The sequence below is a fragment of the Pempheris klunzingeri genome, chromosome 6 (genome assembly GCF_042242105.1).
Source record: "Pempheris klunzingeri isolate RE-2024b chromosome 6, fPemKlu1.hap1, whole genome shotgun sequence".
NCBI lineage: Eukaryota > Metazoa > Chordata > Actinopteri > Acropomatiformes > Pempheridae > Pempheris > Pempheris klunzingeri.
In genome coordinates, this window is record NC_092017.1 from 8,077,766 (window position 1) to 8,093,012 (window position 15,247).

Consider the following 15,247-nt stretch of genomic DNA (forward strand, 5'->3'; position numbering starts at 1 on the left):
CGCCTGCAGCACACCAAGCTCAGAGGACGTCTACATTGCAGTATTTTAGTTTGGTTCTAATGATATGGGTGAAAGATGAAAGCAAAGCAACCAGCTTAAAGTTCCTCTGACCGTGTCTGATAATGATGATGATGTTATTCACAGGAATTCAAAACTGCCCTCATCACGGTGGATGTAGCATTGCACCTGACGAGGGGGAGGGGGTTCGTGTTTGGATGCTGGCATGGATTCAGGAGGGTTAAGGGAGATCGTGGGGTCGTATGTTACTGTATGTGCTACATCCACATGTTTCCTGGCCTGGTCACTTCTATAGGGACTCCCTGCCTACTAAGCCGCCCACCCTCCTCTTAACCAGTGCTTCCTGGAGGGCGCTCCACTCCAACTGCACCTCTGGAAAAGCTGGAAACAAAGAATATTTTCCATTTTTTAATCTGCTTTTGTTTTCCCAATTCAACGTGAGGTGATTGCTTTGAACGCTGGCCCACTCAAACGCAAAGAGAAAACATAAAAGGTTCGTTTTTGGGGAATTATTTTTGAGGAACGACTGAGCAAGGAAAGGTTTAAGGTTGTGTGAATCACAATGCTTTATATTCATAAGCTGTTCTCAATATGAGTGATATCTGCTCATGGGATACGATTAGGGTGTTTTGGTGTGTTTTTAGAGCTGTTCAATCTTATGGCCGATTGTTGTTGTTTCTTTTATTGTTTTTATGATCTTATTTATGATTTTATTATATTTATTGTTTTTATTTTCTTTTACTCCTGTAAAGCCCTTTGGGATTTTGTTCTGTGAGACGTGCTATACTAAATTAACTTTACTTAGTGTTTGCAACGGAGAGTTGGGGAATTGTGCTCTCCATAGTACTGAATTAAAAACCGTGTCTGCATTAGAAAGCTCATGTGAAAACAACTCACATTCAAACATTTTCACAAGCAAAAAGCTGAGATTTGTCTTGGCGCTGTTTGTGTTTATGCTCTCAGATCACAAGAGGGATTTCAAAGGTCAGTGTCCCACAATTCAGTACAAAAAGAATGGGCACAAAGCATTTGTGCACCAAGAGAGACGAGGAGAGAGAGAGAGAGAGAGACTGGGAGGGGAGAGTGTTTGTGTGGTCACTCTGCAGAGGTAATCATGTAGCTGTTGCATGACTAATGTAGAAACATAAAGAAGAACTATATGGAGGAAATGCACGGAGCAAATTAGATTAGACTGGACGACTTCATCATTACCCAGAGAAGAACCAGGGTTGGTGCCCCCCCACACACACACACCACACACACACACAAACAAAGAACAGCTTCACAACTGTGTCAAATGTGTTGCTTTTACTCGCATATTGTTTCAAATCATTAGAGAGTGAGTTGTGTGAGACACACTAACTGTACAGCACACTGAAGTAAAGGAGAGAAAAACTGAACAAAAGGGTTAGGGTTAGGAGAGGACAAGAAAAGATGAAGGATTTCAGAGGACTACAGGAGCAGGTTTGATCTCCAATGAGGAAATGTGCATCTTAACTTGGGTCCTGAAAGCAGAGCGAGAGGAAAGTGCAGGAGGAGGATTTAGGGATAAACACGAGCTTTTGGTCAGAGGATCTCAGGCTCTGTGCTGCATGGAGAGTCACAAAATGTTAATGTTGTAAGATATCAAATTTTTTACAGACAAACTGCAGTAATAGTCACACTTTTTGAGGCAATTTCTGCTTTTCTGCATCTCTGAGTTTTGTTGGTAGGAACATTAATTTGCGCTAGACATAAAACCTTCGCTGCGATATATTGGACTCTTTTTCCTCAGACCGAATGTGAATCTGTACTCACTGATTTGAATTTACTTCAACAGAAGTCTTATTTCATGTTTTTTTATGGTGCCAGCTTGACTGCAGCTCTTGGCATGGTAAAAAGGAAGAGGACACTGAGGACGAGGGGAGGTAGGGAGGGAGGGAGGCAGGAAGCAGTCCACACTTCCTCAGACAGGATACTGTGCTCCTCTAAGAGGCATCCTGGACTCTAATGCCTCAAAGGCCTTTCACACAAACACACTTTTCTCCTTTGACACATCGCTGCATTGTCGAGAGGAGGCGCACACAGACGACTTGTGAACCTGCGAGAAGAAAGCTCAGCAAAAACTGAGCATGAGTGAAGTACCGAGGCCATGAGGTCAGTCAGCATCATGTTTGGCAGCGCTGTCCTGAAGATCAAAGTGTGCTGAACTGATCCAGACCCCCTTGAATCCAGACAGCTGCTTTGAATGAACACTTGCACATGAAACACCACTATGAAATATATTTCAGAGGATGATATTCTTCTTTTTACTTTGCTTTTATCAGTACATTCCACATTTGTCTGTAGTTAAAAGGATACTTTACAGACAATGTATTTGAAACACATGATCAACTGATAACGTACAATACATCGCTACAAATTCAGCTATTCAACATGGCATACAGTGCTTTATATTAGGTCCACTTCTACCATTTGAATGCAGCAAGTTAATCAATCAGTAGTAGTAATCAAACAATGTCAATAATCATATAATTCTCTTAAAGATGCCAAAGATGTATAATACTTTGATTTACTTGAGATACTTTAATTATATTTTACTGATAAACACATTGACTCAAGTAAATTAGTAATGCAAAATATTCTCAATAAAATAGGGTGTATTATTGTAGGTTGAGATAAGGCTTTAGTGAACTATTATTGAAGTATATTATTCATACACTATAAATTATTGTTTAAAATGACCTCCACCTTTACCAGCTTCAGCACTAAAGTGATTTACATATTAAAGCATCAATGATTAGAACCCAATAATAGAATACACATTATTTTTAAATAGGCCTTTCTGCACAATGAGTGCTTTCACTTTTGGTGCTTTAAGTATATTTTGAGGCTTTTGTTAAAATTTTGAATGCATGACTTTTACTTGTAAGCATTTCAACATTGTGCTATTGCTTCTTTTAGTTTTATACAAGACCTGAGTATTTCTTCCAGCACTGTAGAAATGTGTCTGTCTGGATGCTCCCATGTTGGCTCCACTTGTTATGTGGTGAGATTTAGGTGCTGCCCCCTGCTGTATCATCTCCCCACACTGTTAACTAAGTATGAACCCAGAGCTAAAAGCTCTCCTCGTGGAAGCCGCTGAGTGCAACACATTTCACACAACTACCAAATTATTACATTATTACAGATAAAAACATTTACTTGCTATTTCCTGCCGTCACTTTTCATCCGGAACTGTTGCGACCGTTTTCCGTCGGTCTCTTTTAGGTGTCGCACAAAACAATGCCCAAAGCTTCAAATTTAAAATGATTTGGAGCTCAGTAGGACGGAGCTATGCTGATGTTTTGTGGGCTTTTCTGGCTTCGTCTTTCCTTGTAGCTTTCTGTGCTCACAAATTCTCACCACACCTACCGAGAAAATATCAAGCATGTGGTCTTTTCGTGGTATTTCAGGATCTTATTCGGTACGGAAAAACCAAACAAAACCTCAAACGCAACGACTGGCTGCGTGTGTTTGACGTCCCTAAAAGGTAACAAGCAATAGTATAATGTATGCTATCACTTGTGTGTATAATTTGTACATTTGTAATACACATTATATAGCTGTAGGTGTTCATTTCATTGTTAATATGTTAAAAACGTGGTTCTCCTTTGAGGTGGTTCTGGCACTTCTACGCCGTGTCTGTGGTGTGGAACGGTGTTCTTCTGGCCCTGTACCTGAACTACACATGTCAGCATCAGCCACAGCCATCATGGCTGACTGGACTATTAGACATGGTGGCAGGTGTGCCAAGCACTGACAGCCAAGGTATGCTTCCTTCATTCACACACAGTGTGCATGCTGCACCTGGACATGTAGATACCACATACCTGCAGGAGGTCTGTGCATCTGTTTGGTTTGTTACAGATGTCAGACTAGTATTTATGATGCATGCTACTTAATTAGGTTAATTTACAAAAGGGGTTTCTAAGTATATATATATTTTTTCTTACTGCATGTAAAAAGGTTGCCATGATGTAATTTTGTCCAGGTTCAAATCCACTGGCTGGCAGGTTTGCAGTTTGAGCTGTGGGCCTTTCTGTGTGGTCTTCCTCCCACAGTCCAAAGACATGCAAATTAGGTTAATTGGTGGCTCTAAATTACCCACAGGTGTGAATGTGAGCGCGAAATGTCGTCTGTCTCTATTTGTTGGCTCTGTGATTGACTGACAGTCCAGGATGTACCCCGCCTCTCCCCCAATGGCAGCTGGGATTGGCTCCAGCCCCCTCGCGACCCTTAACGATAAGCGGTATAGACGATGGATGAATGAAGAGTTATTTCATGAAAGAGACATACTTACAACGAACACAAAGATTCAAAGATTCAGTAAATTAATGTCAGGCTTCACAATTGTGTTTTCAACTACATTCATAGTCACATGTGTGTTTGCAGGGTTGTGTTGGGGAAAAAAAGACAATCTTACAGTTTTTGAACTGAGGACCATAAAAGCTCCAGAGATGGCTTAGCGCTGCACGTTTACACAAGAAAGATGAACATGACAAGTTTAACTCTAATCACTCATAGATATATAAAAAGATTGATGACAGTTAATAAATATTATTGTCAGCACATTACTGATATATTACTTAGTAAATGTTTTTTCTTAACCTGACATAAGTATAAGGAGAGTTTAGCCCAAGCTCAGCTTCAAAGAAGGATAACTTATTGTGATATATCAAGATCAACATGTCCATGACAGTAAACTATTGTTGTCTTCTGCCTGTAGTCCCACAGCTGTCTACTCTGCTGGTGCAGCTGCTGCTCTGCGTCCACTCCCTCAGGAGGCTGCTGGAGTGCCTGTTTGTCAGTGTCTTCTCTGACGGAGCCTTACATTTGGTGCAGTACTTGTTTGGTCTGGGGTATTACATCGCGCTTGGGTTGACAGTGCTCTGCTCGGATCGTCGGGGAAAAGGTACATCTGAAGTCAGTCCTGTCTGCGTCGACAGCCTGCTGGTTCTACATTGTGGTACTGATGTGTGTGCTGCTCTTTTTAGGGACTGGAACCCTCCTCTCTCAGCTGGACTGGTTTCATGTGACAGGAAGCGCCCTTTTCATCGGGGCGTCGTTGCTGCAGCATCAGTCCATGGTCCTGCTGGCCAGGCTTCGCACTGGAACGTCAGGCAAGCTGGTGCACAGTTTTCTGCTTCAAACCATGAAAATGATGCGCACTTCATTACCTCTGACTATTTCCCAAAGCGGCATATTTATTAGACTCTGTAGGTCTGTTTCTACCACTGAGACTATCACTGGTGTGTCCATTATTTTCAGGACATTAGGCTACATTAAACAGATGGCAGAGATTCGAAATATGCTTATGATGTTAAATCCATCACAGAGATCAATATGTTTGCTTTTATTTTTGTCAAAAATGTGGTATTGATGCAGGGCAGTTCCTTTAATACTCTACTTTGATTTGAAAAGTCACTGTGTCAAAGTAAGTTTGACAAAAGTAGAGGCATGCCCGGCCAATTAAGGCTGCATTCATTGTTTTCTGGGGGTTTTTTTGGTGACACCTACGGCATTACACACATGATCCATACAAACATATTTCTTAGTGCATCTTTAACTTAACACAGATGCATAGGAAGCATGTGATTTGTAACACTATCAGTTACAGTGGGACTGGTGTGTTTTCTGTTTGTTGTGTTCAGGAACGGTGGAGACGCTGGCTCACAGAGTGCCAAAGGGAGGCTGCTTCGAGCTGGTGTCGTGCCCGCACTATTTCGCTGAGCTGCTGATCTACATCTCCCTGAGTTTGGTGTTTGGAGGCCTGTGTCTTACCTGGTGGCTCGTGGTCCTGTATGTGCTCTTCAACCAGGCGCTGGCAGCACAGCTTTGTCATGACCTTTATATCAGCAAATATGAGTCATACCCAAGGCACAGGAAAGCGTTTTTACCGTTTGTGCTGTGAATGGTTGTCAGTGGTGTCTTCTGTTTTGCATTCCTTATTGGGACCCGAAAAGTCATTGAAAAATGTCAGAGATGATCTGAAGGTGTTGGAGTAAAACTCGCCTATCTCTCAGCATTCATTTCCAAGTTGCTCTTTACCATGTGAAGCTGCTCAGTAGACAGAAACAGGACAACATTGAATGTAGATGACAAGAGGGAAGGGAGACATGACAGTGCTGCAGCAAAGTCTCTCCAGGTGAGAGGAGCTGTTTCTAACTGACTTCTGAGACTCATTTGCCCTGATGTTAGAATGATGACACAGTTTTGCCATTATGACACACAAACTTATATCGTCATAATTTATGTTGTCCAAAAAAGGAAGGTTCAAATGTTTCTTTGATAAGTGAATGTACTTTCAAACCATAAAGAGCAATCAAAAAAGAAATAACCAACAGGATATAAAGTAGTTGCACTGTAACTGCAGCAGTAATATTAACGTAAAAACATCATCTATAAAGAAAAACACTGGCAGGGACCGTTTTCCTACAGACTGGGTACTTTGATACTCTCAGTACATTTTGCTGATAGTACGTACATATTTTTACTTGAAGGTTTTGAATGCACAACGTTTCTCGTCGTGGGTTATTTTTACAATGTGATATTGCTACTTTTACTTAAGGATCTGAATTGCAATGATTATTTTTAGGTGGTATTGGCACAGGAAGACATTTTTACCTTTGGTGCAGTGAATGGTTGTCAATCATTCATTCATAGGAAGAAATCGCAGAAACCCAGGCTTTGACTGAATATTTTTTGTATTAGCAACATATAAAATGTTATTTACTAGATGTTTTCTGTTAAAATAAGCGGGTATGTCGTTATAACGAGAAAAATGTAAGTAATTGTTAAAAGCATATTGTGACGAGCTATTTTGTTATGACAAAAAAAATGTCATTGATATGACACTGAGGAATGAATATTTTGGATGACAACATAAAACCGTGTTTGTTTGGAATAAATACTAAACAATAAACAGAAATTGAGCACGAGAGTAGAATCTGTCTCATGTTTAATTACTTCATGTATACTTTGTATTTAGTCTATAGCTTGTGTACAGTTGGAGTCAACGCTAGGATGTTATTAGTCCACTAGATGGCGATGTGATTGATTCTCAGCCTTTGGCCAAGACCTGACAAAGGCTATTTGCAGCACAAAGCTGTTACAGTTACAACTAAAACTTGGTTTGAAAAAATCATTTAAGGTAACAAATAAAAACAAAACTAGAGAAAACTTTAGAAAAAAAATGTTTTAACTAAAACAATATTGTGTACTAACTGAATTAAATTAATAAAAATAGACAGGAAATGTGATGTTGTAACACCAATTCTGAACTCCTTAAATCCGACCCTGACAAATGCCCTCCATATTATTTAAATGACTAAAACTAATACAGAAGCCAATATAAACTAAACTAAAACATGTTTAAACAATTAAAAACTAAACTGAAACAGTGAGCAAACCCACTCCGGAAACTACCTGAAAGTTAACATCTGAAAAACAATAAAAGAAAAAGAACTGTGTCGGAGCTTCTTACAACCACTGAATGAGCATTTACAAACTAGTTAGTTCATTATTACGGTCGAGTCTTTTCTTATTAACGCTCTAGAGGACTTGAGAGCTTTTCCCTTATACGTCTTTCAAGTATTGAACTAATTTTCAGTGTATTTGCATGAAGTTGTTACTGACAAGAAAACTGTCCAATCACCGAGCCGCCCTGTGCACACGTCACCTAGAATCTGACGTCACTCCACTGTACGGTCCAATCAGGTCTCTCCTTTGGTCGTCAACGCGGCAGCAACACTCTGACTTCCGCTCTGAGTTAGCTCGGTCGGACTGATAGTGACGTGTATCACCGAGGAGTCGATAAAATTGTGTCGGTAGCTAATATGAAGTTAGCCACTTTCGCTGCCGATGATATTAAGTGAGTCGCGAAAAACAACTTAAACCTCAAACAGTATTTGGTCAGTGTTTTGGAAGCAATAATGCATGTCATGGTCGGCGGAGGAGACGGACGGGCTGATAGAAATGTGATGCGCTTCTTGTTTCCGCTCGCCGCCGTGTTGTTGTTGTCCGTCGGAGTTTCTGCAGTTCCAGAGGAGCTCAAACCCGTCCAAGAGCAACCTCCACAAGAGGTAGACCCTTTCACTTCATAACTACCAGCTAAACTCACTAACATCGCCCGTTAACAGTTTTTGACGTCTGTGCCGCTGCTTCCTAGCGCCTCCTAGCTAGCCGCCACATGCTAGCTGAGACATGATGTGTTCCGGGTGTAGATCAAGCGGGTGAAGTTGGTTTGTCTTCTGGTAACGTGGCTAACAAAGAAGGGAATGTCTTAAGGGAAGTTATGGAAAGATGGGTGTTAACGTGAGCAGGCAACGCTGACATGATGTCTCCACCAGCACCAGTATTTCCACACACAGTCATTAATGTTTTTAAAGCATGTGGCCCCAATGTTAAACTAACCAGGACAGACTGTGTAACTTGGCTGACTCTAACTGTGTATTACTGTGTTGCTTTCCTTTACAGAAAGCCTCGAGTCCCCATCCAGTAGGGCCAGTAGTTTCTGAAGATGACCCCAACAAAGGAAACCTGGGCTTCATCCATGCCTTTGTGGCCTCTATCTCCGTCATCATCGTCTCTGAGTTGGGAGACAAGACATTCTTCATTGCAGCCATTATGGCCATGCGTTACAACCGCCTCACCGTGCTGGCAGGTGCCATGCTGGCACTGGGACTCATGACTTGTCTTTCTGGTTAGTCAAAGTGGATATCCTGGTTGTGTGCGTGACTGTGGCGTATTATTTTGCTCCACCTCTTGCTCGGTAATAATGAAGTAATAACTGTTTCTGCCCCACCCATTCTCCAGTGTTGTTTGGCTATGCCACCACCATCATCCCTAGAATCTACACGTACTACGTGTCCACCGCTCTGTTTGCCATCTTCGGTGTACGCATGCTGAGAGAGGGACTGAGGATGAGTCCAGATGAAGGCCAGGAGGAGCTGGAGGAGGTGCAGGCAGAGATCAAAAAGAAGGACGAAGAGGTGAGACAACTTTTTTTTTTTTTTTTTAAATGTATTCTCATCGCCAGCAGATTAAGAGGTACAGCTCCACAATCACTATGTCATTGCCAACAATTAATCCTACATAATTCATTTAAGCTGCCACATAAACACCCGCGGTGTGGGTACTGTTTCTGACTTGTAGCAGCATTTCTCTCTCTGACTGACTCACAAAGGTTTCACATTACTTAATCACCAGGAAGGCTCTGCCACAGTGTTAATGCTTCTCAGAAGAAGATCACGTGGTTACTCGCTCATGGAAAGAGGAAATACTGCAACTGTGAATTTCATGTGCCAGCCTGAAGATTCAAATGTGACACTGAATGAATCCAAAGTTTTTTTTGTAAGGTTAGAGTTGTGTTGAAGGCATGTGGATATTCTTCTGTGTGGCTAATGGCAGCTACTGTACGTAAGAGAGTGAAACATAATACAGTTATGAAAATACTCCCACGTTTCAATATGTAAATGGAATTGCATTGCATCCAGTGCTTCAGGAAAATCACTTTGTCTTCTGTTGTCTGTGCAGCTCCAGCGGTCCAAGCTGGCTAATGGGACTCCAGACATAGAGGCTGCATCAGGGACTTCTGTGCCTCAGGGAAAGTGGCACAGCGTCATCTCACCCATCTTCATCCAGGCCCTCACCCTCACCTTCCTGGCAGAGTGGGGTGACCGCTCGCAGCTGACCACCATTATTCTAGCTGCGCGGGAGGTTTGTCATGTTTACCCTAAGGCACATGGCTGTGTGTTTTTAATACCTTACAGTGCATCTCTCAGCATGTTGAATGTCTGTCCTTATATTCCCAGGATCCGTTCGGAGTTGCAGTGGGTGGTACACTTGGGCACTGCTTGTGTACAGGACTGGCTGTGATAGGAGGGAGGATGATCGCCCAGAAAATATCCGTCAGAACAGGTGAGATTGTGTTTTAGGTTGTTATTGTTGGAGAAGCAAGTTCTTGTAAAACAAGAACATCTTAACTTTTGTGTACACACAAACCCAAAGGACAGATCACTGAGAAAAAAAAAAATCAAATATCAGTAAGTTGTTTGGCAGACTCTCAGTCCAGATGTCATTTTGCATTGATCTGATCTGGATGCCTCAAATCTGGAGTGTGTTGTTCTCCAGTGCTGGCAGGTGTCTTACTAATGACACTTCACACTTGAACAGAACGTCTTTTGTGAGTTTTGGATCCACTGCTTGTTAGTGAGTGAAGCCTGGTGTCTGAAGGCCCTCCACAACTTGTAATGGCCTGTAAAACAAAGTGCACACACATTTGTTGTATGTCTTCGAATCCAACTGATGATTCATTTGTTTTTCCTCTTGTTTTGTTTCCATAGTTACAATCATTGGTGGGATTGTTTTCCTGGCGTTTGCCTTCTCTGCCCTGTTCATCAAGCCAGAAGCTGGATTTTAATCGGACGAAAGACTTTCAGGTTTACTCTGTACATAAATGTAAAATTTGGTCAAGTTGCTGTAGAGAGACTGTAGTCGTGTATCCAACAGGAAAGTGTGACGGGATCAACAGAGAGCCTGAGTCCTGTCCTAATGCCCCAGCTAGCCTCTGCTCCACTACAGTCTGTCATCAGTGCGTTGAACATTTCAACATCTTTTTGTGTGTTGCACAACATTTCCCAAGAGCCTTAGCCTGCAGTGCACATCAAAGCCTGCTTTGAGGTGTTGAATGCCAACTAATCAATGTTTTATTATATATTATAATTATAGGAATTAGACACATTTAGTTTAGAACCAAAAACCTTGGAAAGCTTTCAGAAACCCCGTCAGTGAGAAGAAAGTTCTGAAGAGGCTAGCTGGGGAGGGTGGGGGGGGTCTGTAGGTCTCTGTAAGAGGTGTGTCGTCATCACAAGGTGTGAGAGAACGGCGACTGTATTGTTACTGATTGATGCCCTCCGACCCATCTCTAAAAGGCTTAGAAACAGAGCCTGACACATTACTTCCTCCCACTCAGACGTCTTTGTTAGACTCAGAGTCCATTTAAAAATACTTGCCTTTTTGTTTGTTTCTTTCTTAATGTTGAACGGTTGATTTATTGTCTATTTAACATGAGCCCAAATGCTGTCAGGTGACTGTTTGTAGAAAAGTAATGCAGACTGAACTGCCAGTTCCCTCTTCCAGGAGGTGGCCGGTGTTGCTCGGTTTATTCCACCTTCTGCTCCGGGCAACACTTTTTGTATTAAAAACACATAATAACTGCATTACATAACACTTACATTTACCACTGTGAGGAAGAGCACTGAAAGCTGAACCAATCAGCACTTCAATAAGGAACTGAATTAAGTTGAGATTTTATTTGAAGCATTGGAATATTTTCTTTAAGTTAATGCTGTTCTGTGTCAGAGCAGCGTTTTAGAGAGACTGAGGACCCGAGACACTAAAACACCCCCGTGTGTCCAGGTGTCGCTGTAACTATGTTGGAACCTCCGTAGTCCAGTACCCAGAGAGCCATGCCACAACTTGAAATACGCGATAAGGTCATCCGCTCATCACATATTGGAGACCGGGGCACATCATACTTCCTGCTTCCATGTTCAGGTGCCGATAGTGAACCAACCAGCCAGTAATCACATCTCCCACACAGGTTAACTCTTCCTCAGCAATTTACAGGTCCAACCTCATTGGCTCCATTGTTACTGCCCCGAAACCCATAATCAGCCACCACATCAGGTACAGAATGAATGACAGAATCACCACCATCTTACTTATCTCACATCCAACTTGCAGTATATTTCACTCCTTTTGTCAGAAGCGGCTGCATTGTAGTTACAGTGCCACCTAAACACGGCAATGCAATTCAAGCCCTCATTTCACCTTTTTATTTAAAATGGTATTTATTTAGCTTGATTTCCTTTCCTTTGTAAGCACATGCACTGTAGAAACAGAACAGGTGGGAAGGGACGCTATAAAGGAGGAATGGAAATATTTTTTTAAGTGAATGGGTTAAAGGTGCATTGTCAATATTTGACAGGCTGCACCCAGCTGTGTAGTACTTCTGTTTGTGATACAGGTTGGTTGAAATGCCTATAAATCTAAAACGCTCAATAAAAGTGTTCCGTGTATTGTCTGATTTCTAAACCAATCATTTGTATTGTGTGACGATGGACATGTCTCAGAAATGAAGGTGACGACTAGATGCAACAGAGCAGCAGAGATGTTTCATTAGTTTTATTTTGAAATTGAAGGGGAGCAAACGATACATTTGCATTAAAAGGTTATGTTTTAATTCATGAATGGTTTGGCTCAAGAAATAAATGCAAGGCAGCCGACAGCTTCTAGAATTAATTCATGGATTACGGAGCAGTGTGGGATTGTTTGAGATCGTGCAACCACGCACACACGCGCACATCTCAGCAGGCCTGTTTCATTTCTAAGAATATAATGTTTGATCTAAGTTTCAAATTCCCTGGAGCCTTGAAATGACGTTGAACCTCAGACTGAACAGCAGGTGGCAGGAGTGGATGTGGAGAGCGAAATGAGCCCTCCGTCCTTGAGCCTCAGCAGGGGAACACAGACTGAGTATTTTCAGGGAGAAATGTTTACTTGAGTGCATAAGGCAGAAAATTCTAAATTTGGTGCCAGTTTCTCATAAGGGCACCCCTTTAACTAGTGGCTTTATTAATGGTTACCAATGATTTACTAGTGAGCTGATGTTAATCAACTAAATGAACAGAAAATAGGCAGTGTAGAAAATCTAAAGTCACTTTTCAAGCAGAAATGCCAAAACAGTTTCTACAATATGAGTCTTTGCTGCTTTTCTGTTTAATATCATTGAGAATTTAATATTTTAAGTTTTGAACTTTCAGGCGTTTAGACCGACCAATTAACAGAAAATAAGAGGTGCCTGGTTGTTCTAAAGTTCCACTGGATTTGGTAATGATGCCATAATAAATGTTAATAAGGCATTGATAAAGTCTCTTCATCTATCAGGTCTGCACATGTGCACACACACACAGAAGTTGTTAAACAGATCTTCCTCCCACATTGGCAGCCCAAAAGTTGTAGTTATTAACGGCTTATAAAGCGTTAGTAAATGATTTATTGACCATTAACAAAGCCAGTAATTAGAACTACTACCAAACATTTCAAACGACACCCAGTCGCTGTAGCGTTTTGCTCTTCAGGCCACACGTGACTCAGTGACATTAGAGCAGGTGCCACTCCGACGTCACAGATTCAGGTGTGGCCAGAATCTGTGGGATTTAGTGTGGATTAACCCTTTAATAAAGTCAGGTGGTTTTTAGCCATTTAGTGCACTGCGGCAGAACATTTCCTGAGCCAAACAGTAACGCCACACAAATATGAACTGAAAACAGAGCGAGAACACAGAGACATTCAGAGTTTCTAGTGTGTACATCAGAACTACACAACATTTAACACAATGCACTGTGTCCTTTCCCCTTTCTTTGGATAACTAAACATTTCCCCTTGTGTTTTTTTTTATTTTGTGTCTTGGCAATGACCGACTTTTTGTCAATCTCAACAATTTCCAGCATGAAGAAAAACAACTTGACCGACAGTAAAGATTCAAAAACAGCATTTAAATCTGATGCAAAGTTTTTTGCATAACCATAAACTCCGGCTCCTTCAGAGGGGAAATAAGTTCAACAGTCATTTGTGTATGTCACAGTTCGTTTAGATCCTTCATCTTTGACTTAGTGTTTTCATATTTAAAAGCAGAACCGGTATTTAATGTCACATATGTATGCTGGCTCAATGAGGTCTATTCCGGCAATAGAAAAATAATTTAGTTTTCTTATTTACTGCATGTCCTATCATACATTATGCAAACTCTCCCACAACCGCACACATCTCATGCAAAACACCTGTGTGATTGATACTGAAGTACATTCTTGTAGGTATATTGCACCACTTATATCACACCCCAGTATGTGCAGAAAACTGTTGTGTATCTTATTTAAATATTGATATGTGCTGCAGCACCACAGCTGGTTTTAAAGGAGTGAGGAGTGCTGTGTGGAGGTCCAGACTGGGGACTGCAGACAGGGGACATGTAAACTTATGCTCCCTCTCCATCCTTTGTACAGTCCCTTAGATAGCATAGCTCAACTGCAATCTGAAAACCGAATGAGTGACTGGACGAATTAAGTGGCCATACTCCAACATGAACACTGACGTTGGATATTAGCATGTGAGCAACTTCAGAGGAAACTATGTACCCCACGTGGGCATGTAACACAAAATAGCTTTAGCCTGCAAACCAAATATACTCTGAAGCCAGTGCTTTGTAAGTGGGATGGTCACTTTATTAGTAGATTGCTGAGTTAAATTGAAGCATCATACTGCCAAGATAGTAATTAAGGTTAAATAAATGAATTCACATTATTGGTCTTCTGTGTTAAACCGTGTTGCTGCATCGTTAACACCACGTTCAACTATTACAAGATAAATCCTGAAAGTGCGCATGGTATCCCCAGACGCCTGGGCCAAAGGTCAAAGACTGAGCATGTATGTATTTCACCACACCCCTGGCCATGTGTTGAGCTCAGCCCGTCACTTTGCACTGATGAAGATGGGCTGAGCTGTCAGCTTGATACCATCTGACGGTGAAATAGATCAGATGGTGAGGAGGAGGCTGCCAGGCAGGCCTGTTAGACCAGAACGTATAGGGGGTCTGCGTCTGCGGGGAGATTCTAATCTCCTCAATGTCATCACGCGTTTGACAACAGAGCCTTTCGCTCAGCAGACACGATGGCAGCCTCCTTTTTCAAATGAAGGTGTGTTACAACCATAGAAAAGCCTGCCAAAGCAAGCACACACCAATATACAATTTAGGGTAGATTCTGTCTGATGGCTAAACAATGAGGCAGCTTTTTTCACCCTCTTGCAGATGATTAAGGGGTCCTGGAAATTTGCAAAATCTATCTTCAAGTGTTTTTTGTGGATTTGTCCTCATAATAATGTTCCCCTCAGCATCCATTTCTGTTCAATTTTGTATTTCAATATTTTGTATTGTTGTGACTTGACCTCTGTACCGCACTCTGGCACAACAATTTCCTCCGGGATAAATAAAGTCATTCTTATTCTGTAGGAATCCTTTCCAAGATTGTACTTTTGAAGCGTCTCTATTTTCATGGTAACAATGGATCACGTGACTACTCGTGCTGAGTTCCTGAGAGAAATATCACCCAATTCTGCAGCTACAGGGAGATTTTTACAATCTTTCAGC

The 15,247-nt window shown here is 41.6% G+C and overlaps 2 protein-coding genes across 2 annotated transcripts; both read left to right on the forward strand.

The window, feature by feature from the left end:
- Window positions 1-3,292: 3,292 nt before the first annotated feature.
- srd5a3 (steroid 5 alpha-reductase 3) lies at window positions 3,293-6,932 on the forward strand. Its single transcript, XM_070832556.1, has 5 exons — window positions 3,293-3,529; window positions 3,656-3,807; window positions 4,766-4,951; window positions 5,034-5,159; window positions 5,691-6,932. Exons 1-5 carry the CDS (start codon window positions 3,306-3,308, stop codon window positions 5,948-5,950), a joined length of 948 nt encoding a protein of 315 aa, XP_070688657.1. The 5' UTR covers window positions 3,293-3,305; the 3' UTR covers window positions 5,951-6,932.
- Window positions 6,933-7,787: 855 nt separating this feature from the next.
- On the forward strand, window positions 7,788-12,124 carry tmem165 (transmembrane protein 165). Its single transcript, XM_070832805.1, has 6 exons — window positions 7,788-8,120; window positions 8,515-8,740; window positions 8,854-9,029; window positions 9,574-9,756; window positions 9,852-9,957; window positions 10,383-12,124. Exons 1-6 carry the CDS (start codon window positions 7,971-7,973, stop codon window positions 10,457-10,459), a joined length of 918 nt encoding a protein of 305 aa, XP_070688906.1. The 5' UTR covers window positions 7,788-7,970; the 3' UTR covers window positions 10,460-12,124.
- Window positions 12,125-15,247: the final 3,123 nt, after the last annotated feature.

What these genes read in the sequence shown, in the direction of transcription:
- srd5a3 (XM_070832556.1), top strand. Translation starts at nt 3,306, where the DNA reads ATGATTTGGAGCTCAGTAGGACGGAGCTATGCTGATGTTTTGTGGGCT. An exon ending in GTGTTTGACGTCCCTAAAAG is followed by an intron (nt 3,530 to 3,655) that starts GTAACAAGCAAT and finishes TTCTCCTTTGAG; the next exon opens with GTGGTTCTGGCACTTCTACG. An exon ending in CTCGGATCGTCGGGGAAAAG is followed by an intron (nt 4,952 to 5,033) that starts GTACATCTGAAG and finishes TGCTCTTTTTAG; the next exon opens with GGACTGGAACCCTCCTCTCT.
- tmem165 (XM_070832805.1), top strand. Translation starts at nt 7,971, where the DNA reads ATGCATGTCATGGTCGGCGGAGGAGACGGACGGGCTGATAGAAATGTG. An exon ending in ACTCATGACTTGTCTTTCTG is followed by an intron (nt 8,741 to 8,853) that starts GTTAGTCAAAGT and finishes CCCATTCTCCAG; the next exon opens with TGTTGTTTGGCTATGCCACC. An exon ending in GAAAATATCCGTCAGAACAG is followed by an intron (nt 9,958 to 10,382) that starts GTGAGATTGTGT and finishes TTGTTTCCATAG; the next exon opens with TTACAATCATTGGTGGGATT.